At 67.0% G+C, this 22,929-nt stretch overlaps 1 protein-coding gene across 7 annotated transcripts in view; it reads left to right on the forward strand.

Moving 5' to 3' along the window:
* TNS1 (tensin 1) overlaps positions 1 to 22,929 on the forward strand; it is a 251,173-nt gene that overhangs the window by 36,659 nt on the left and 191,585 nt on the right. For 6 of the 7 annotated variants that reach the window (XM_075932996.2, XM_089779632.1, XM_089779629.1 and 3 more), the window contains exon 2: positions 14,796 to 14,910. In XM_075932996.2, the coding sequence (XP_075789111.2) occupies positions 14,796 to 14,910 (115 nt within the window). Of the gene's footprint in view, positions 1 to 1,427; positions 1,620 to 14,795; positions 14,911 to 22,929 lie in introns of those variants that run through there. The other variant, XM_075932998.2, reaches the window with a different exon arrangement.

Below are 22,929 nucleotides of genomic sequence, written 5' to 3' on the forward strand. Positions count from 1 at the left end.
CGCCCCCTCCGCCCCCGACTGCAGGGGAGAGCTGAGCTTCCCGGCCTCCCCCCTCCCCGCCGCTTTGCGTCCTTCCTTGAGCGCACCCGGCCCCCTCGGCCAGGCCCCCCGCGCATGTGGCAGTGGGCCGGGAGCGAAGGCGGGCCGGTGGGGGGCAGGAAATGGGAACCAAATGTTGGCTGGGAAGGCGGCTGGTCCTAGGCAAAGCTGTTTGCGATGAGGGACCGGCGCGGGGGCAGGGGCGGGGGCAGCCCCCCGGCTGCGTGGGAGAGCCCCCCCCCGTTGGCTGCAGCCCCGTGCAGCCGGGCAGCTTGGCTGGAGTGGGGGGCCCCCGGATTTCCTGGCCTGCCGCTGCCTCCCCCTGTGGCAGGGGGGCCCCCGGGCCCCTGGCAGTGCGTGGCCCCTGGCAGTGCGTGGCCCTGGCAGTGCGTGGCCCGTGGCAGTGCGTGGCCCTGGCAGTGCGTGGCTCCTGGCAGTGCGTGGCCCCTGGCAGTGCGTGGCCCGTGGCAGTGCGTGGCCCTGGCAGTGCGTGGCCCCTGGCAGTGCGTGGCCCGTGGCAGTGCGTGGCCCTGGCAGTGCGTGGCCCTGGCAGTGCGTGGCCCCTGGCAGTGCGTGGCCCCTGGCAGTGCGTGGCCCTGGCAGTGCGTGGCCCGTGGCAGTGCGTGGCCCTGGCAGTGCGTGGCCCCTGGCAGTGCGTGGCCCCTGGCAGTGCGTGGCCCTGGCAGTGCGTGGCCCGTGGCAGTGCGTGGCTCCTGGCAGTGCGTGGCCCCTGGCAGTGGGTGCAGAGCGAGGGGAGGCGCAAGGCGCAGGGCAAGTCTCCCCAGTTTGTCCGGGCCCAGCTGGCACGAGGGACCCACCCACGTCTAGTTGCCCGGTGGCCCGTTCCCAGGCTGGCTCCCATCCGATGGCAACTGAGGCCCACTGCCCCCCCGCCCCCGGTCTCCACCACAGCTGGCACGACCCCGTTGGCCAGAGCAGGGGCTGAATAGCCAGAGACCCCCCGCCCCGGCAGGGCTGCGCAGCTCAGAGGCTGCCCTTGTGCCAGGGCCCCACGGGCGGCCGGGGTCTCCGGGCTGGCCCCTTCGCCCTCCCTTTTCCAAGGGCGCCGGGAACGTTCCCGTTGGACCTGGCAGAGCCCCCGTGGAGCCGGGAAGCCCGTCTCTGGCCGCGCCGCGCTGGGCCGGAGCCGGGCCGGGGGGACCCGCTGGGGACCCAAACCCGCGCCCTCCCCGCAGTCGTGTGGGGGAGCAGGCCGGACGGGGCGAGGGAGCCGGCAGCGCCTGGGAAAGTCCTTTAAAGTTCTTTAAAGCAGGGCCCGGCGCAGCGGCGGGGGGAGGACTTTGCAGGCGCCTGGCAGGGTTCCCTCCAGGCACCGCCTCCCCGCGAAGGAACTGACCCAAGAAGAAGAGAAAAGCCGGAGTGACAGGGGAAGGAGGCAGGGACTCGGGGAGCGGCGCAGACACACACACGGAGCCCGCCGGCCAGAGAGATGGGCTGGCACCCCCCCCGGCCCTGCCGCCCCGCCGCGGCCCCCCGGCCGTGCCCTCCGTCTCCCTGAGCCCGCCGGGGCCCGCTCCGCGCTCAGGATGACCTGGGTTTGCTTGTCCTGCATGCTCTGGGTAGGTGGACGCCGTGGGGCCAGGCCGCTCCCTGGGGCTGGAAATCCGAGGGGCGGGGTTGGATTTACAGGGGGGCTGGTGAGCGACTCCCCTGAGCATGAGGGGGGCATGGGAGGGTCTCGGGGGGAAGGGGAGTCCCTGGTCCCCTGCCTTGGGCTGCGCCGTCCTGTCCCCAGCTGGGGAGACGGGCCCCGCTTGGATTTACGGCCTCGGACTGACTCTGCCGGCGGGGCGGGGAGGGCGGGTATCCCTCCTTCCCTGCAGTAAAGGGGTGGGGGTATCCCTCCTTCCCTGCAGTAAAGGGGTGGGGGTATCCCTCCTTCCCTGCAGTAAAGGGGTGGGGGTGGGGGGTATCCCTCCAGGGGGGGGGGGGGGGGGTATCCCTCCCTCCCTGCAGTAAAGGGGTGGGAGGTGGGGGGGTATCCCTCCTTCCCTGCAGTAAAGGGGTGGGGGGGTGGGGGGTATCCCTCCGGGGGGGGGGGGGGTATCCCTCCCTCCCTGCAGTAAAGGGGTGGGGGGTGGGGGGTGGGGGGTATCCCTCCGGGGTGGGTATCCCTCCCTCCCTGCAGTAAAGGGGTGGGGGGTGGGGGGGTATCCCTCCCTCCCTGCAGTAAAGGGGTGGGGGGTGGGGGGGTATCCCTCCCTCCCTGCAGTAAACGGGTGGGGGGTGGGGGGGATCCCTCCCTCCCTGCAGTAAAGGGGTGGGGGGCGGGGGGGTATCCCTCCCTCCCTGCAGTAAAGGGGTGGGGGGCGGGGGGGTATCCCTCCCTCCCTGCAGTAAAGGGGTGGGGGGGGGGGGGGGATCCCTCCCTCCCTGCAGTAAAGGGGTGGGGGGTGGAAGGGGGGGGGGATCCCTCCCTCCCTGCAGTAAAGGGGGGGTTGCCAAGAGCCGGCTACAAGTGTGGGCGGCGAAGGGGGGCGGCTGCGCTGTGACCTCAGACGGGGATCCGGCTGCGGCTGCTTTGCCAGGCCATCCCGGCGGCCGTGGGGCTCGGGGCCGGAGGGGGCTCGGAGGAGGGGCTCCTTGGCACGCTGCCCTGGAAGCACTTTTCTGGGTGCCTGGGTTTGTGTGGGGGGGGGAGTTGTCCCCCTGCCATGGGGTCCCCCAAAATCTGGTGGGTGCTGAGCGCCTCTCTGGATCCGGGGCAGGGTGGGGGGAGGGCGTGTCTCCGAGTGCTGGCAGGGAGGCCCTGTGGGAGGTACGGCCTCCCCCCGCCCCCCTCCAGAGGCATGGCCGGGTCGCTGGGGGATGGGTCGGGTCCCGGGGGGCTCAGCCGGCGTGGGAGGCTCTGGGGCGGCCCAGCCTTAGGAAGAGCCGTGAGGGGCCAGGGTCAGCCCGGGACCCCCCTGTGCTAGGGGCTGAACAAACCCAGGCCCACAGGAAAGGCTCTGCCCCATAACCCTGCCCTTCAGCCCCCCGCTGCCCCAGTGGCTCCCTTCCTCCAGCGAAATCCCACCCGAGCCCCTCGGCCCAGCCCCCGTGACCCCCCTTAGTAGACACACGGCCCAGTTGCCGTGGAAATGCTTCGGGGGGGAGCTGGGACACCTACCCCCTTGTCCGTGGGCCGAGCCCCGGGCCCGGTTCTACCCTCCGGGAGGAACCGGCCGCCAGGGCAGGTGGGCTGTGGCGACGGATGCAGTTGGAGAGTAACGGGGCGCCTGGGGGACACGGCAGCAGGGATCGGCCGCCGGGAGGGGGGTTGGGGTTTTCTTCCCCGCCGGCCTGGAACGAGCTAATGAGTAACTCGCTGCTGACGTCAGGGCTGCCGGGGAGGGGAGCTCTTCGCGCTGCTCTGGGCCTGTGCCTTGGGGGTCGAGCTGGGGTGCAGAAGATGCCCGGCTGGCCCCGGGCAGGGCGGGTACCTGGGGCCCCGTCTCCCGGAGCTCTGCGTGGCCCCTGGCGCTGTTCCCACGTTGCTGGGACCGGCGGGGCCGGTCTGCCTCCGGACACGCCGGGGTTTCGCCGGGTCCTTGCGTTGCTAGTGGAGACACGCGCGGGCGGCCCTGCAGTGCACCAGGGGGGCCCTCTGAGCACTTTGGGAGCCGTACCTGCCCCTCGCGCGGGGGAAGACAAACTCTGAGAGCCGTTGGACAGCTGGCTGAGCCTGGGAAACAGCGCCCCGTGTTTCCCAAACGCCCGCCAGTCGAACCTCCTTGGTGCCGAGCGCGAGACGATCCCTGCCCCCCCCCAGCTTGCACAGACCTGAGGGCAGAGTGGCCACGGGTAAAGTGACCTGCCCACGGTCACCCAGCGGGGCTAGCTGCAGAGCTAAGCCTAGAACCCAGGTGTCCTGGCTGCCCGAACCGCTAGCTGGGGGCTGGGAGAGTCCCGGTCTCTTTGGCCAGGACAGGCTGTTCTCTGCACCTTTGGAAACCCAAGCCCGGATTCAAAGGGGCGGGAGCACGGTGAAACGCAGAGGGGAGCGGCTTTGTTCCAAATGCAACACACCAATAACGTAACGCGTCGGCCTTGCCTACATCAGTACGGACGATTCCACCACCCTGCTGTAGCACCCAGCCTAGGCGGCGGCTAAGTTATCTTGTCCCTGATAGATTGAAGCCACAAGTTCTCGTTAGTATCCTTAGCCCAAGGGGCCAGTACCTTTAGCTTCCCTTATCAATTGCCTGCTTGTCATAAATGGGCCTTCTGTGGCATTGCTGCCAATGCCCCTGTATCCCATGCACTCCTAGATTTGGCATGGAGTGCTTTTGAATGGTCAGAATGGAAGAGTGGAAATCTTCCAGGTTCTGTGTTTGGCTCTTACTTGTCCCGTCGTGTTTACCTCTTTTGAGGCACTAGGCGGTTTAGCAAGGTCCCCTCTTGTCTCTTGATGCAGGAACTGCCACGCGGTCCTTGTGCCAGCTCCCGAAGTCTGCTTATCTCGTAGTGAGTCACCTGCCGCCAAAGCCTGGTGTCAGCTTTTCGCTGCCTTATCTTAAGCAAGTAGAACTAAACCCCCGTGCGCCAGCTCCCGGGGCCGGGCAAGGGCCAAGAAGCAGAGAGCGAGGCTGTGGGCCAGGAGAGGGTGCGGGTGGGGCAGTGGAGATGCGGGAAGAGCCCTCGGCCTAAGGATTAGTTGGACTGACACCGTTCCCCCTGCTCTGCATGCTGGGCACCTGCAGCACCCTGCCTCCGGGTCCGAGAGCCAGCCTTCCAGCCATGTGTACTCAGGCTGACGGTCCGGTGTCCCCCCGCCGAACACGTCCCTCCTGCACCTTGTGCTCCTCCCTCCTAGCTCCGTGCAGGGGTGGCTCTGCCCAGTAAGTGCATCGTGGGAAAGGCTCTGCTTTGCTTGGCTTGGGTGGTGACTTCGCTCAGGAGGAGGGAGGAGGGCTGATGCCCCCGAGAGCCAGGAAGGGACAGAGGGTACCGGGCACCCTGGGTCAGTGAGTGGTGGTTGGCACTTGCTGGAGAGGGCCTGCTCAGTGTGACACTATGATGGGGGCTAATTTAGCTACCACTAATCAGGAAGGAGATCTTGGAGGCATCGTGGCTAGTTCTCTGAAACTGTCCGCGCAGTGGGTGCCGGCGGGCACAAAAGCAAACGGGACGCGAGGAATCATTTAAAAAGGGAGCGAGAACAAGACGGAGAATATCTTCTTGCCCTTCTATAAATCCATGGGAAGCCCTCTTCTTGAATCCCGTGTGCAGATACGATGGTCTCATCTCAAACAAGATCTCTGGGCATTGGAAAAGGTTCAGAGAAGGGCAACAATGAGGGGTTTGGAACGGCTCCCATGTGAAGAAAGATGAAGAAGATTTGGACTTTTCAGCTTAGAAAGGAGGAGTCTAAGGGGGGATGTGATAGAAGTCTATAAAATCATGAGTGGGGTGGAGAAAGTGAATAAGGAAACGTTATTGACTTGTTCCCATCATATAAGAATTACGGGCCACCAAATGAAATTAATGGGGAGCAGGTTTAAAACAAAAGGAAGTTCTTCTTCACATAGCGCATAGTCAATCTGTGGAACTCCTCGCCTGAGGAGGCTGTGAAGGCTAGGACTATAGCAGGGTTTAAAACAGAACTAGATACATTCGTGGCGGTTAAGTCCATCGATGGCTATTAGCCAGGCTGGGAAAGGAATGGGGTCCCTGGCCTCTGTTTGTCTGAGGGTGGAGATGGGTGGCAGGAGAGAGACGCTTCATTATTCCCTGTTCTGTTCCCTCCCTCTGGGGCACCTGGCACTGGCCACTGTGGGCAGACAGGACGCTGGGCTGGATGGGCCTTTGGTCTGACCCAGTCTGGCCGTTCTCATGACAGTGCCCCAGGGCAGTGCGCAGTCACCCCCGTTTGGGGGAACAGCCAGGCTGGGAACTGGGTACAATGTCCCAGAGGTGGGGGCATTGCGGGGGGGGGGGCATACAGCCAGGCGGGGAATGTAGTGCAGGATCCCCCATGGGGCGAGGGGGCGGGGCAGAGCGGGCCCCTCTTTTGGATGTCCCACCGCAGGATGATGTGGGAGGGGCAGGCGTGGGGGGGCGGTGAGCAGGAAGCTTTCGGCCCCATCTCACAAGTGGGAAACTGAGGCACGGAGCAGCCAACTGACCCTCGCACGGTAACAGAGGCTGGGATGCTGGGTCAAGCGAGCCCGGATCTACTTCGGACCCATTGTCTCCTCCCAGTTAGCACCCGCTGCAGCAGGCGGCTCTGGCGTTCAGGGCAGTATCTTCCATGGGGGGTGGACTTGGGTGGTCCCTGCCTCCCTGCCTCCACGCATGGGGCTGCTGGCGATGCCCCGAGGGGCGGGCGCAGGGCGGGGGAGGGGGTCATGTGAGGCGTGGGGTGCGGGAAACCCGCCTTTCATCTCCTGGTGTTGAGGCTTGTTCTGTGGTTTGCAGAGGCCTTTACCGCTGGATGCTGCCGGGAGCGGAACGGGGGGAATTGCGTCTTAATTAGCAAGGAAACGGGCACGGCTGCTGCTCGGGCATCCGGCGCTGGGGTGGCGGGTTCCCCTGGTGTGTGCGCACAGGGTGCTTACGCAGACTGGCCCTGGTCCTGGCATGGGGGGGGGTCCCCTCACAGATGCTGGGGGAGTCGGGGGCTAATTCAGACACAAAGCAGGAGAGTCCGTTTTAGCCGCCTGCTTGCCCTGCCGTTGCTGGGGGTGTGTTTCTATCTCTCTTAGGTACTTAGATCCCCCTGCCCAGGCCACAAAACCAGTCCCAGAGCTACCCACAGTCCTGTGTATTTATCCTGTGACCCTGACAGGCAGGGCAGGACCAGTATTCCCCTGTTACCTGGGGGAAACTGAGGCACAGAGTGGCTAAGTGACATGCCCAAGGTTTGGGAGTTAACATAGGAACTCTGGGGTCTGAGGAGGCCTTCCCAAATCCCGTGTGTTTATCCTGTGACCCTGACAGGCAGGGCACAGTCAGCATTCCCCTGTTACCTGGGGGAAACTGAGGCACAGAGTGGCTAAGTGACTGGCCCAGGGTTTAGGGGATAACATAGGAACTCTGGGGTCTGAGGAGGCCTTCCCAAATCCCGTGTGTTTATCCCGTGACCCTGACAGGCAGGGCAGGGCCAGTATTCCCGTGTTACCTGGGGGAAACTGAGGCACAGAGTGGCTAAGTGACTGGCCCAGGGTTTAGGGGATAACATAGGAACTCTGGGGTCTGAGGAGACCTTCCCATTGACTCTGCTGCCCTCAGTGGCGGGGTCCCTCACCAGCGCAGAGCGGGGAGAGATTGAGACGAGTTCCCAGCTTGGGGCCTCTCTGCCCGGAGGAGGTGGGGGGCGGGGGGCGGGGGGTGCTGCTCAGTGGGATGGGGCAGGGAGCTCACCTCTGGCTGCTGGAGGATCCTGCCTCCTCCCCCGGATGAGGGAGCACCCCCTAGACCTCCCCCCATAGCTCTGCAGGTTCCCAAGGGGCCCGGGATCACGAGGTAATTGACGCGATGGCGAGGCAGACGGGCCTAGAGGCCGGGGTCCAAGAGACACCAGGCTCCTGGCGCTGAGCAGAGACGCTGGGACCACGCTGGGGGTGGGGATCCTTGTTTATCCAAGCTGCTTGGCTGAGGCTCTGGGGGGGCATTGTGAGGTCGGGGGGGCATTGTGCCTGGCACGATGTGGACCCTGTTTGAGATCGGGGGGCCTGGTGCTTCGGGGACCCTGATATGCGGGGTCCCCTTGTGCCGTCACGGAGCAGACAAGTAACCAGAGGCAGACCTGGCTGCAGTGCACCCCAGGTCTGGCTGCCTGGGAGTGGGGGGCTCCGAGCTGCACCCCACCCTGAGGGAGGCGGTCCGTGCCACGTGACCAGTCTGGTTCGGTCCGGGGCCCACGCTGGGAGTGCTGGCTCTGGTTCCTGGTGCACTTCCAGCGGGAAATACGGCCCAGCGAGGTGATGGAGGATATGCAAATGGTTTGAGCGTGGAAATTGCCCCATCGGTAGCTGTGAGAAGTGGGCGCAAGCCCCCCAGATGGGCTATGTGCCCAGCACGGCTCCCAGCACCTTAATGCCAGCAGCGGCCTCAGCGGAGCGGGGTGGTGGGGGGCCGGGGCATGAAGACTGGGGCTGAGAGCGGCTCTGGCAGGAGGCCAGGAAGGGGGAATGGCCGGTAAGATGGATCGGAAGCCGGCTAGACTGCCGGGTCCAACGGGCAGGGATCAATGGCTCGATGTCAGGATGGCGGTCGGTTTCTAGCGGAGTGCCCCAGGGTTCAGTTCTAGGGCCGGTTTTGTTCAATATCTTTATTAATGACCTGGATGAGGGGCTGGATTGCACCCTCAGCAGGTTTGCAGCTGACACTAAGCTGGGGGGAGAGGTAGATACGCTGGAGGGCAGGGGGAGGGTCCGGAGTGACTTAGACAAATTGGAGGATTGGGCCACAAGAAATCGGATGAGGTTCAAAAAGGACAAGAGCAGAGTCCTGCCCTTGGGATGGAGAATCCCAAGGATTGGTACAGGCTGGGGACTGACGGGCTAAAAGCAGTTCGGTCGAAGAGGACCTGGGGGTTACGGGGGATGAGAAGCTGGAGATGAGTCAACAGGGCGCCCTGGTAGCCAAGAAGGCGAATGGCATATTGGGGAGCATTACGAGGAGCATGGCCAGCAGATCCAGAGGTGTCATCATTCCCCTTTATTCGGCTCGGGTGAGGCCACATCTGGAGTCCTGCGTCCAGTTCTGGGCCCCCCAGGACAGGAGGGATGTGGGCGCGTTGGAGAGGGGCCAGCGGAGGGCAGTGAAAATAATTGAGGGGCTGGAGCACGTGGCCTGCGAGGAGAGGCTGAGGGAGTTGGGTTTGTTGAGTCTGCAGAAGAGAAGAGTGAGGGGGGACGTGAGAGGAGCCCTCAGCTCCCCACGGGGGTCCCAAAGAGGCTGGTCTCAGTGGGGGCGGCTGGCAGAACGAGGCGCGACGGTCTGGAGCTGATGGTGGGGCTGGGCAGTGCCCGCCCGCCCGCCGAGCTGCGGAGGGAAACAGACGCGCTAATCCCCTCCTCGCCCGGCCCTGCGGGGGCTCGTTTTGTGTCTGGGTCCCAGGGGAGGAGGGGCAGGAGCCGAGCCGCCCCCCCACTGATTAGGAAGCAGCTCACACTCGGCGTGGCGGGACCAGGCTGCTCCCGTATGCGCAGGGCGCCGCCGCGCTCTGAATAGGAGACGCGGCCCCCTCCCCTGCGAGCTGGGAAGCAGCCGACTGGGCCGCATGGAGGAGGCTGTGACAGTCTTTCGCCGGCACTTCCCCAGCTGCAGCATCGCTGTGCTGCTCTTCAGAGCCTCCCCATCCCCCCTTGGTGGCAGGGCTGTGGGTAAACTGAGGCACCGAACATGGCAAGGACGTGCCTGTGGTCACGCAGGGCGTCTGGGGGCAGAGCAGGGGGATCAAACCGGCGCTCGGGAGGCTGGAGTTGGTTAAGGTCTGCCCTGCTCCCAGTGCCCCCCAGCCAGCCCCGCCCCGGCTAAGAGGGGCCCACAATGCACCCCCCTGTCTGCACCTGGCCAGACTCCTGAGCCGGTCGGGCAGCCCCTCCCTCTGCCGTCCCACCCCATGGGATCAGACCTGAGAGATGCCTCCTTTCCCAGCCTCCCCCAGGGCCGCGCCATTGTCAGCGGGTCAGGGGAGCGGGTGAGTGCAGGAGACAGGCCCAACCTGCGGAACTCACTGCCACTAGACAGACGGCAGCCCCAGTGCCCTTCCCTCCCACAAGGGCCCGGCCGGTGTTCCTAGTCTCATTGGGGTGCTCGTTACCAGGAAAGGCTTTCTAACGACTTCCTCTTTCCCAGCTGGGAGACAGGTGGGGGTTCCTGGTGGCCACGCTGCTCGGCAGATGAGCCTCCCCCACCGACAGCACCATCCGCCAGCTCCGTCTGTGTCCAGTGGCTTCAGCCGACCCCATGGCACCCGTGACCCAGCTGGGGCGGGTGCAGAGCTCCCCCCCCCAGCCTCTGTGGCTGAGCCCTGTTGGGTCCCTGGGGAAGGCTGGGGTGGGGGTCGGAGGTGGAAGTGTGTGAGGTTCCTTGGCCGTGGACCTGGGGGGAAATCTGGGGTGGGGGGAGGATTCTGGCAGAGGGAATGGGGACAGGAGCCGAGGGGCCGGTCCCTGTCCTGGCTCTGTGTGCAGGGCTGATGTCCCCAGCTCAGCCCCTCGGAGCTGGCTCGTGCTATGGGGCACCGTGGAAAAGGGGGGGCTGGTTTGTAACCCCCCAGCTTCCTCCTGCCACGTTACCTCCAGCACCTGCTCCCCTAGCCACTGCCAGAGTCTAAACTGCCTTATGGGGCCCGAGCATGGACGGGGGCCTAGCGCCCGGCTCCGTGTCCCGGGGGACGCTGGTAAGGACGGGGGCCCGGTGCCCGGCTCCGTGTCCCAGGACACGCTGGAGCAGACGGGGGCCCGGTGCCCGGCTCCGTGTCCCAGGACACGCTGGAGCGGACGGGGGCCCGGTGCCCGGCTCCGTGTCCCAGGACACGCTGGAGCAGACGGGGGCCCGGTGCCCGGCTCCGTGTCCCAGGACACGCTGGAGCAGACGGGGGCCCGGTGCCCGGCTCCGTGTCCCAGGACACGCTGGAGCGGACGGGGGCCCGGTGCCCGGCTCCGTGTCCCAGGACACGCTGGAGCAGACGGGGGCCCGGCGCCTGGCTCCGTGTCCCAGGACACGCTGGACCAGACGGGGGCCCGGCGCCCGGCTCCGTGTCCCAGGACACGCTGGAGCGGACGGGGGCCCGGTGCCCAGCTCCATGTCCCAGGACACGCTGGTGAGGACGGGGGCCCGGCGCCCGGCCCCGTTTCCCAGGACACGCTGGTGAGGACGGGGGCCCGGCGCCCGGCTCCGTGTCCCGGGACACGCTGGTGAGGACGGGGGCCCGGTGCCTGGCTCCGTGTCCCAGGACACGCTGGTGAGGACGGGGGCCCGGCGCCCGGCTCCGTGTCCCGGGACACGCTGGTGAGGACGGGGGCCCGGTGCCTGGCTCCGTGTCCCAGGACACGCTGGTGAGGACGGGGGCCCGGCGCCCGGCTCCGTGTCCCAGGACACGCTGGTGAGGACGGGACCCCAGTGCCCGGCTCCGTGTCCCAGGACACGCTGGTGAGGACGGGGGCCCGGCGCCCGGCTCCGTGTCTCAGGTCACGCTGGTGAGGACGGGACCCCAGTGCCCGGCTCCATACCCAGCCAGAGCTCACTCTCCGAGGGGCCGCTTAGCCCCTGGCGTCTCCGCTCTGCTGGCCGGCGAGGGGGCCGGATGGGCCCCGCCAGCTGACAGCGGCTCTCAGCCCTGCCCCCCGTGACTGGCACATGCAGGAGGTGTCTCTTGCAGCCTCCAGCCCTGCAGCTTCCGCTGCGCCCGCCCCGCCTAGGGCTGGCAGGGCTGCGGGTGCGGAGTGAGGGGCACTGGCAGAGCTGCCAACGGGCTCTGGCTGCCTGCACGCCAGGCGATGCCCACACACCCGGCCCGCGTGGCAAACCCCTCTGGAGCAGGGAGCGGCCGTGGGCCGGGTGCCCGGCTCTGCGGCTGGAAGGTGCCAGGGGCGTGTGATGCGCGGGGGGCAGCCAGCGGGCGCTGAGCCGGCTGGGGAGCTTAACTGGGGCCAGTCCCCTTCCATAAAGCCTTGATTAGCCGGCGGCGTGGCCGAGGCAGAGAGTGCCAGCCGGCCGCGTGGCGAGAGAAACCGCCAGCTACTCCTGCCGGGTCCCCGGCTGGGCGAGGGTCTGTGGGCAAGGCCTGGCCTGGCTCGGTGCTGTGCTGGGGGCACCGCCTGGGTACTTGGCTGCCTGCTCAGCGGCCGGCCGGGGGCAGGGATGGCTCCTAGCAGTTCGCCCCCCCCCCCCATGCCTGCCATGAGCGTGGGAGTTCTCTGGCGCCGGAGTCCCGGGCCCGGCGCTGCTCCCGGGTCGCCCAGTGGGCGTGAGGTCCGGAGGGGCCCCCTGAGCACCCAGCTACCCCGTCCCGGCGTCACCAGGGCCCCTGCCCCCGGCTGGCGTGCCAGGAGGCGCGTGCCCGCGGCGTCCGTAGAGTCGGAGCAGCGGAGGGCTGGAAGGGACGGGGGGTGTCCTGCAAATGGGGCGTCGCGGCGTCGTGGGCTGGTGGGGTCAGGGGGCAGGCGGCTCCGTGGCTCCGATACTCCCGCCCCCCCGTTGCTGCCCCGATACAGAGGCGGGGCAGAGGGAAATGCGAGTCGGGTGAACCGTGTACTCGACTTCACGCTGCAGTAGGGGCAGGGCACAGGGGGATGCAGGGCCCTGCAGGGTGGATAAGTGGGGTTGGGGGGCTGAGGTGCTGCAGGGCAGGTTGCTGGAGGGTGGGGGCTGGGGGGCTGAGGTGGCTGCAGGGCAGGTCTCTGGAGGGCGGGGGCTGGGGGGCTGAGGTGGCTGCAGGGTGAGTGGCAGGGGGCAGGAATCGTGGGTCTGAGGTAGCTGCAGGGTGAGTCGCTGGGGGGCGAGGATTGGGGGTCTGAGGTGGCTGCAGGGCGGGTCACTGGGGGGCGGGGATTGGGGGTCTGAGGTGGGTGCAGGGCAGGTCACTGGGGGGCGGGGATTGGGGGGTCTGAGGTGGGTGCAGGGCAGGTCACTGGGGAGCGGGGATTGGGGGTCTGAGGTGGGTGCAGGGCGGGTCACTGGGGGGCGGGGATTGGGGGTCTGAGGTGGGTGCAGGGCAGGTCACTGGGGGCGGGGATTGGGGGTCTGAGGTGGCTGCAGGGCGGGTCACTGGGGGCGGGGATTGGGGGTCTGAGGTGGCTGCAGGGCAGGTCACTGGGGGCGGGGATTGGGGGTCTGAGGTGGCTGCAGGGCGGGTCACTGGGGAGCGGGGATTGGGGGTCTGAGGTGGGTGCAGGGCAAGTCACTGGGTGGCGGGGATTGGGGGGTCTGAGGTGGCTGCAGGGCGGGTCACTGGGGGCGGGGATTGGGGGTGGCTGCAGGGCGGGTCACTGGGGGGCAGGGATTGGGGGTCTGAGGTGGCTGCAGGGCGGGTCGCTGGGGGGGCAGGGATTGGGGGTCTGAGGTGGCTGCAGGGCGAGTCGCTGGAGGGCGGGGGCTGGGGGGCTGAGGCGGCTGCAGGGCGGGTCGCTGGGGGGCAGGGATTGGGGGTCTGAGGTAGCTGCAGGGTGAGTCGCTGGAGGGCGGGGGCTGGGGGGCTGAGGCGGCTGCAGGGCGGGTCGCTGGGGGGCAGGGATTGGGGGTCTGAGGTAGCTGCAGGGTGAGTCGCTGGGGGCGAGGATTGGGGGTCTGAGGTGGGTGCAGGGCAGGTCACTGGGGGCGGGGATTGGGGGTCTGAGGTGGCTGCAGGGCGGGTCACTGGGGGGCGGGGATTGGGGGTGGCTGCAGGGCGGGTCACTGGGGGGCAGGGATTGGGGGTCTGAGGTAGCTGCAGGGTGAGTCGCTGGGGGGCGAGGATTGGGGGTCTGAGGTGGGTGCAGGGCAGGTCACTGGGGGCAGGGATTGGGGGTCTGAGGTGGCTGCAGGGCGGGTCACTGGGGGGCAGGGATTGGGGGTCTGAGGTGGCTGCAGGGCGGGTCGCTGGGGGGGCAGGGATTGGGGGTCTGAGGTGGCTGCAGGGCGAGTCGCTGGAGGGCGGGGGCTGGGGGGCTGAGGCGGCTGCAGGGCGAGTCGCTGGGGGGCAGGGATTGGGGGTCTGAGGTAGCTGCAGGGTGAATCGCTGGGGGCGAGGATTGGGGGTCTGAGGTGGCTGCAGGGCAGGTCACTGGGGGCGGGGATTGGGGGTCTGAGGTGGCTGCAGGGCGGGTCACTGGGGGGCAGGGATTGGGGGTCTGAGGTGGCTGCAGGGCAGGTCACTGGGGGCGGGGATTGGGGGTCTGAGGTGGCTGCAGGGCGGGTCACTGGGGGGCAGGGATTGGGGGTCTGAGGTGGCTGCAGGGCGAGTTGCTGGAGGGCGGGGGCTGGGGGGCTGAGGCGGCTGCAGGGCGGTCGCTGGAGGGTGGGGTCTAGGGGGCTGCCGGAGGAAGGGCCCTCAGAGGCTGAGAGGCGCCTGTGTTGCTCGCTGGGGTTGGGGGCCGGGGCCCGGGCTCGGCTGTGCGCGGGTGGCTGATGGGGCAGAACCGGTGGGTGTGCTGGGCAGGGCCCCTTGAAGCGGCTTGTGAGCCCCGAGCGTCGCTCTGTGTGAGCCTGGCTCCAGGCCTCCCCTCCCTGCTGCCGTGGGGCTCGGCTCAGCACAGAACAAACCGGGAGCAGCCGCGGGGGCCCGGGGATACCCCAGTTCGCTGCCAGCCCCAGCACATTTGGAGGAGCCGGGGGAGGAGTGCGGCTGGGAGGCAGAGCAGTTCCCAGAACAGGACTATGCCCATTTACACCTGCTGTGGATTTGGCTCAGACACTTTCCCTCATGTAGCAGTGAGTTCCACAGATTAACGGTATCCTGCAAACAAGCGATGCCATCACACCCTGCTGTTCAGTGCTGCTGCCTTTGTCTTGGTCCTGGGGACAATCGAATCCCCCGACTCAGTGCTCCCCTGAGCATGGGGAGGGGAGGAAGGTACGGGCTCACAGCTGGTCCAAATCAGTATCCTCCATGGACCCCAGTACGAGCTGCCCGTGTTTGCTCTGCAGGGATGGGAGCCAATCCATTGTGCCACCAGAGGGGAAACTGAGGCAGGGGTTTCCCGGGCGGGGCGCCGATGGCTGTGGCACCCGGTCCCACGCTCGGTGTGTCGCTGGTAGTGGTGTTGCGGGGCGGAGGGCTGCCGGACGCGGGGGATTGACGGCTCTCCTTCCCGCCCCCACAGCCCGAGGACCTGGAGGTCCCCTCCGCCCACACGTTCAAGGTGAAGAGCTTCCGGAAGGCGAAGCCATGTGGGATCTGCGGGCAGGCGATCGCGCGGGAGGGCAGCGCCTGCCGAGGTGAGTTCCCGGGCCAGGGCGCCCAGCGGCTGCCGGGGGCCTGGCGTGAGCTGAGCTGGGAGGTCTCAGCCTGGCTTCGGGCGGGGCGGGGCGTGCGGAGCCTCGGCTGCGGGGGTAGCCACGGCCAGAGCAGCCAGGCTCCTTCCACCGGTGCCAGACTCCCACAGGGCCACGTGTCTGGGAGCGTCTAACCCTGCGCACCAGCCTGGCCCCCTTCGAAGTCTGGCCCCGGGGCAGCTAGGTGCTGCCGAGCGAGGTTCCCGGGGCGTGGCTGCGTGAGGGCAGCCCGAGGGCCGTCTCGCCTCCGGCTGCGTGGCTGGAGCTGGCTCTTGAGGGGCAGGGCACAGAACAGGGGGGTGCCACCGGGCCGGGTCCCCCTCAGCCTTACAGCCCTGTCACCATGGGAGTGGCCCACCCCGCTCCCACCACCCGGCACCCGTGTTTTCCCTGCTCCCAGCTCTGCCGTCTTGCGGCCTGCGAGTCCGGAGGCGCCCGCTTCCGGCCAGAGGGGCCTGTGGGCCTCAACATGCCGCGAGGCAGGAGGGGGACTCGGGCCCGCCCCCTCTCCGGGCCCCGACTCAGGCCCCTAAGGCGGTGGTGTGGTTGCGCTGCCTGGTGGGTGGGGATTCCCCGTAACTCACCCGCCCTCGGGGAGGGGGGGCACCTTCGCCTCTGGTCCCCGTCCTGGGCCACTTCCTCCTGCCCGCGTCGGCCGGCTTGGCGTCTAGCTGGTCGTGGCTAGTCTGGGGTTCCGCCCGCCGGCTGCTTGCTCCCCGGGCTTTTCCTCCACCTCTGGGAGTTTGCCTCAGTTTCCTCCCCTTTCCATCGGGGCCTGGTGGCATTTAACCCCCCCGCCGCCTGCGGGCCGATGACGTCAGCGGACGTCTCTCCCCACCCGGCCCCAGGCGCTCCCCGAGCAGGCCATCTGGGGATTCAGCCTTCCCCGCACCTACTGCCTTCTCCGGCAGGCCCCTGGTGGCCCACCGTCCCCCGGCGCGTCCACTGGTGGCCGGGAGGTGCAGGGGGCTGTGGTCTCCGCGCGGCCGGAGCTCGGCGCCCCGTCACAGGGGTAAGGAGTGAATCAACCCCATTTCCCACTTCTGATTCTGCCAGGCAATGGGGCGGGGTCCCTGGGACAGCGGGGCGGGGTCCCTGGGACAGCGGGTTGGGGACCCCGACCCTGCGCCCCCGGCTGCAGCAAGATGTGACTCCGCCGGCCAGTAGAATAGGGAGGTTTATTGCTTCTGTGAGGCCTGGCCCAGCCCGGGTTCCATGTAGACATAGGAGTAAGGGGCAGGCAGCCTCATGTTTGCCCAGCCAAGACTGCCCAGCTCCCAGACCCTGCCCCCCAGCCAGGTGTCCGTCTCCACCTCCCTCCCTTTGTCTCTCCCAGCTCAGGCTGGGACTGGGTGTCTGGGCCAATCCACACGTGGGTGAGTCAGTGGAAATCTCACATCACAGCGCAGCCAGGTGGGGACACCGGGTTACAAAGCTGACAGCCCCCCACTACGTCACAGTCCCGCCTAGCTGGGCAAACAGGTCCTCAGCTCTGGGAACGTCTTCTGTTCCTTTCTGAACCCAGTGTCGTCGCTGGCTTCCCGACATCCCCTGGCAAGGAGTTCCACAGGTTATGTCCCGTTCCTAGCACCCAGCAAGCCTTTGGAACTGCTGTGGCACCTGGAGCTCACGTTTTTCTGAGCACGAGCCATGGTGACTCCAAACCCCTTTCGTGGGTGGCCACGGCCAGTCAAGACCCCCCCATTCTTGTCCACGTGTAGCTGGGATCGTGTTTTCCAACAGGCGCTACTTGTTCCGGGTCAGGCTTGGATTTCATGAGCTATTTTCTTGCCAAGTCACTCGCACTGGTGAGGTCGCTTGGTAGCTCTTCACGGACATCTTCGGGTTTAATGTCGCATGGTCGGCAAACGTTGCCACTTTGCTGCGTACTCAGAGTCCTGGCCCCCGTACCCTGCTCGGGGGCGATTTCCCTCTTTCCTCCGTGCAAACGGACCTTTTCTTCCTGCGTGTCACCAGTTCCCGGTCTGAGAGCGGGCCCTTCCCTCTCCTCCCACGCCCGCTTCCTTCGCGTGAGAGCTGTGGGCGAGGGAGCTCGCCCCACTGAACGCCCCCCGCGGCCACGCACCCGTCGGCCCCCTCAGCGACGGCTAGGGGAGCGGGCAGGCGGGAGATCTCTGGCCGCGGACTCCTCTTCCGGCAGGGGGTGTTCGTGACCTTACTGATAATTCCCTGCTTCAGCCGCTTTGCCGGGCCCCGAGGGGAGGCTCGCGGCGTGGAGCTGCCGGAACCGTTGTAAAAACCGGCATCCTGGTCCCCCGAGGCACAGGCGGATGCTGTGGGGTGCCCGTTGCAGTTCTTGGGCGGGCCACGGGGGGCGCCCTGAGGCCCTACCTCACGGAGAGCTGGGGGGCGGTGCTGGCCAGGGCTGGGTGCTACACAGGGGGCCGGGTGTGGGGCTCTGAGCTGGGACCTCAATGAGCCGGCTGGGGGGGCCTGGGGCGAGTTCCATCCGTGTGCAGCCAGCGGGGAGTCAGAGCCCCCGGGCTGAGCCGGGGACGGGTGGCGGGGGGGCATCCCTTTGCCCCAGGCCTCTGTCTCTCTGGGGGAGGCAAAGAGCAGGAGGAGGCGCTCAAGGGCGGGGCGGGGATGAATGAGGCAGGGCAGAGAAGCATCAGGGGGTATCGGGGAGCCTGGAGCTGCCGTGGCCAGGCGGTGGGGCTGGCGCCCCCGGCCCGTACACAGCGCTTTCCTTTCAGCGGGTTCCCAGCCCGGGGTGACCTTGTCTCATCGATGGGGAACCTCAGCCGGGCCTGGCCTGGCAGAACCTGGAGCCAAGGAGACGTTCCCCAAAGGGCTCGTGGTCCAGGACAGTCGGGGGAGCTCGTAGGCTCCGGGCCCTGCCTGCCTCCCGGAATGGACGGGCGGGGGGCGGGCGGCTCGCACCGGAGGCCTGGTGTGGAGAGCCTGGCAGACGGGTTTGACCGAACGCGGAGCCAGCTCTGTCTTGGAGAATGGGGGCCCGAGACACCGCTCTTGCCCCCCCCCCCGTTACAGCTGATGCCTTCCCTGACTCTGCCCCACCCACTGGCCCAGCCCGGCCCGGCCCCAGGCTCTACGTGGCTTACTCCTTGGGCGGGAGCTGGCCCCACGGTCAGTGTCAGCTGGGATACTGCAGGGCCCTTTCAGACCACAGCCCTCCCCTCTCTGAGCCCCCTGCCCGGCTGGACTCCACAGAGCCCCCGTGGCAGAGCCGTGGGCGTGGCATGGCAGAGCCGTGGGCGTGGCATGTTCAGTGGTGCCTCGGAGCCAGCAGGGGGAGCTCCCCCCGGGGTTTGATGGTGCCCCCTAGCCAGCTTAGAGGTGTGTTTTGCTGTCCCAGCCGAGCGGCGGGTGTCCCCCAGCACCTTGAGAAGCAGGTGGGGTTAGCACGCCCAGCGTGGGAAGGCAGGAAGAGAAGTCCCGGGGTGGGGGCTGGCCCTGCCGGCTTGTGTGTACCTCAGTTTCCCCACTTGTGTGGCGGGACTACAGTTCTGACCTGAAGGGTGTGTCGAGGGCTGGTTTACAACTAGGCAGGTGTTACCACAAAGAGGTCCAGTAGAAGGGGGCTTTACACACTGCGGAGCAAATTTCTAAAGCAACAAGGCTTCCTTCCTGCCCTCGGCTCCTCCCTCTTCCCCACGGTCACACGGGTGTTCCCGTGGCTTAGCGCCAGCAAAACTGGAACCGCTTCCTAGCACTTTGCAGGTTGTGGTGACTACGTTTGAACTCACCCACTTCTCCCCAACAAAGGCCGCCTAAAAAAAAAAAATCTAGGCTCCGTGCCTGTGCGCTTACATCACAACTTGACATAATTGGCACAAACAATCAGAACGGTTTGTCCTCTTCTCCCAGAGTGCCCTGGGGTAAGCCTATGCAAATAAGTGAGACGCCGGTACCGCTCCTGCCCAGTAGATGGCGCTGTGAGCTGCCTTTGCTAAGGGAGAGGGGCCGGAGCGAAGCTGGATGCTCCACGCCCGGTGCTCCTGCCCCACAGCTGTCTCACGCCGCCCCCCACGCCCGGTGCTCCTGCCCCACAGCTGTCTCACGCCGCCCCCCACGCCCGGTGCTCCTGCCCCACAGCTGTCTCACGCCGCCCCCCACGCCCGGTGCTCCTGCCCCACAGCTGTCTCACGCCGCCCCCCACGCCCGGTGCTCCTGCCCCACAGCTGTCTCACGCCGCCCCCCACGCCCGGTGCTCCTGCCCCACAGCTGTCTCACGCCGCCCCCCACGCCCGGTGCTCCTGCCCCACAGCTGTCTCACGCCGCCCCCCACGCCCGGTGCTCCTGCCCCACAGCTGTCTCACGCCGCCCCCCACGCCCGGTGCTCCTGCCCCACAGCTGTCTCACGCCGCCCCCCACGCTCGGTGCTCCTGCCCCACAGCTGTCTCACGCCGCCCCCCATGCCCGGTGCTCCTGCCCCACAGCTGTCTCATGCCGCCCCCCACGCCCGGTGCTCCTGCCCCACAGCTGTCTCACGCCGCCCCCAACGCCCGGTGCTCCTGCCCCACAGCTGTCTCACGCTGCCCCCCACGCCCGGTGCTCCTGCCCCACAGCTGTCTCACGCCGCCCCCCACGCCCGGTGCTCCTGCCCCACAGCTGTCTCACGCCGCTCCCCACGCCCGGTGCTCCTGCCCCACAGCTGTCTCACGCCGCCCCCCACGCTCGGTGCTCCTGCCCCACAGCTGTCTCACGCCGCTCCCCATGCCCGGTGCTCCTGCCCCACAGCTGTCTCATGCCGCCCCCCACGCCCGGTGCTCCTGCCCCACAGCTGTCTCACGCCGCCCCCAACGCCCGGTGCTCCTGCCCCACAGCTGTCTCACGCCGCCCCCCACGCCCGGTGCTCCTGCCCCACAGCTGTCTCACGCTGCCCCCCACGCCCAGTGCTCCTGCCCCACAGCTGTCTCACGCTGCCCCCCACGCCCGGTGCTCCTGCCCCACAGCTGTCTCACGCCGCCCCCCACGCCGGCGGCACACTCTGATTGGCGGGCAGCTCGTGGCTGCCGCTTTCCTGGCCCATGGGCCGGGGGAAGGACAGTGGAATCTGCACCCAGCAAGCGCAAGGTCCCGCTGGCGCTCGCATTGCGCCCGGACGTACCGCTGTGGGGCATGGGGCCCACGGCCGCTCCTGGCGTGTCTCAGCGGCTGGGCACGTGTCATGCGGCTCAGCCCGGGCGTGACTGCACCAGGGCCTGGCCCGGTGGGTGAGGCGGGCGTGGGACCCAGGACAACGGGGTCCAACGGGTGGTCCCGCCATGGGCTCTTGGGCGGGTCCCGTCATCTCCCTGGGCCTCGTGCGTCTGGGGAACGGGGCTCCCGTCCTGCCTGTCTTGGCCGTGTCCGCGATAGTTTGCTGGCAGGGCAGGCGCTTTCTCTGCGTCTGTGCACGTACAGCGCCTGGCGCGGTGGCCCAGGGCCCTCGCTGGAGCCCTCGAAACGTGCGGCTGGAATAGGGGAGGGACCGCAGGGCGTAACGCGATCCATTCGGCAGGGGGTGAGTGGAGGGCTGCGTACGATGCCAACGGGCGGGGTGTCCCCCTTGGATCAGACCCCGACCTTAGACCGGGGGTGGGGAACGTCTGGCCTGCGGGCCGCTCGCTGCTGTCGGGCTCCGGGGAGCGGCAGGGCTCCGTGCCTGCAGGCGCTCAGGTAACCCAAGTGTCTGGCGGCCCGCCAGCGGCTAACCCTGACGAACCCCGTGCAGGGGGCGTGCCAGAGGTCCCCGCCTCGCCGCAGGCCGTGTGATCAGCAAGGCTCTCAGGGTGCGTTGTGTGCCGGGGCGGGGAGGTTCACGGCGTAAATTCCTCCTGATCCTCTAGCCGGAGCAGGCGCGCGCCGCATCCTGCCATAAACGGGTCTGTTCTGTGTGGCTGTGGACGTGCTGCTCCGCCCCACCTGAGAGGTGGCCGCATTCCACCGGGGAGGCCCGTGCTCGCAGGCCGCCCGAGGCACGTGCATCACGACGGAGGGACACGTGGCTGGGTGGGAGGACAGACCCGGGTGCAATTCAGGCCTTGCCGATACGCATCTGGGGAGAGGTGAGGTCACCGGGCAGCGTGCCGCGAGCTCCGGGGCCCGGCCAAGTCCCTCTTATCAGGGCGGGCAGGTGCACCGCCACTCAGGGCTCCTTTTCCGATGGCTCTGCCGAGAAGGAAAAGCTGAGTTCAGCCGCGACAATGCCGGCTTCCTGTGTTCCCTGCCGCGCGGCTGCACCAGGAAATAACCCCGGCGGGGCGGACGGGGGCGCTGGGCAGCCGGCAGGCCAGGGCTGAGGGCTGGGGAGGTCCTTTCCAATCCCTTTCCCACCGGGGCTCTGCCATCGGCTTTGGGCCCCTCTGCCAGCTGGGAAGGTGGCCGTGCGGGGTCAGAAAAGCCTCGGTCCTCCCCCACTTCTGGGGAGTTCAAAAGGGACCGCGCTTCCTTCCGCAGGATGTCCGTGTGGGTCCGGTGTGGGTCAGGCGGGAGGAGCAGGGCTGCGCCGGAGCGCACGGCGGAGGCTTGTGGGGGGGGAGGGCGAGGCTTGCAAGCGCTGGTGTGTTCCCGCAGGGGCGAGGTGGCCGGCCCAGGGCTCCGATGAGCCTCCGAGAAATATCAGCAGAAAGCGCCTCCCGCAGATTGCCGGCCCGGCGGCTCCGTGCACCGGGGGCAGGCTCGGAGGAGCACGGTGCCGTTCGGGTTCCTGAGCCCAGTGGTCGTTCATGCCCGTCGGACAGACCAACTACGGCGGGAGGGGGGGTCTCTGCCTCGGGCTGTGTGGCGTGGTCCCGCGGATGCCGGCTTGCCCCTCTGAAGCGCTGGGGGAGGTCTGTTCCCGGTTCGGGCCCTGACCTTGGGCAAGTCCCTTAACCAGGTTCTGTGCCTCAGTTTCCCCACCCGTAGAATCATAGAATCATAGAATAATAGGACTGGAAGGGACCTCGAGAGGTCATCGAGTCCAGCCCCCCGCCCTCAAGGCAGGACCAAGCTCCGTCTACACCATCCCTGACAGATGTCTATCTAACCTGTTCTTAAATATCTCCAGAGAGGGAGATTCCACCACCTCCCTTGGCAATTTATTCCAATATTTGACCACCCTGACAGTTAGGAATTTTTTCCTAATGTCCAATCTAAACCTCCCCTGCTGCACTTTAAGCCCATTACTCCTTGTCCTGTCCTCAGAAACCAAGAGGAACAAATTTTCGCCTTCCTCCTTGTGACACCCTTTTAGATATTTGAAAGCCGCTATCATGTCCCCCCTTAATCTTCTTTTTTCCAAACTAAACAAGCCCAGTTCATGAAGCCTGGCTTCATAGGTCATGTTCTCTAGACCTTTAATCATTCTTGTCGCTCTTCTCTGTACCCTTTCCAATTTCTCCACATCTTTCTTGAAATGTGGCGCCCAGAACTGGACACAGTACTCCAGCTGAGGCCTAACTAGTGCAGAGTAGAGCGGCAGAATGACTTCACGAGTTTTGCTTACAACACACCTGTTGATACAACCTAGAATCATATTTGCTTTTTTTGCAACAGCATCACACTGTTGACTCATATTCAACTTGTGGTCCACTATGACCCCTAGATCCCTTTCCGTGAAAGGGCCTGGCGGCTTGGCCGCTCTTTTGGGGCCGGGCCGGTGGGACGCTTGGGGAACAGTCGGCTGAGTCGTGTTAGCAGTACCTTTCCTTGGGATGCGAGAGTCCAGCTGGGCTCCCCTCCCCCCCACCATCACCTGGGTGCGGAGGGGAGCCCAGCCGGCAGGGCTGGCGGGAGTTCCAGAGCTGACTCGGGGACGCCCCGGTCTGGGGGGGAGGTTGGACTCCAGACTCCCAGCGACACTGAGCAAGGGCCTTTTCTCCTGGCCTTTAGTAGCCCGGCTTCCCGTGGGCTCTGGCAAGCAGGGGGTTAAGAGGTCACCCCCAAAGCCAGGGCTCCCTGCTCGCCAGGTGAGTCTTCTTCAGCAGGGGTGGGGCCGGGGCTTTGGGGCGG

The sequence above is a fragment of the Pelodiscus sinensis genome, chromosome 7 (genome assembly GCF_052426305.1).
Source record: "Pelodiscus sinensis isolate ZL-2025 chromosome 7, ASM5242630v1, whole genome shotgun sequence".
Lineage (NCBI taxonomy): Eukaryota > Metazoa > Chordata > Testudines > Trionychidae > Pelodiscus > Pelodiscus sinensis.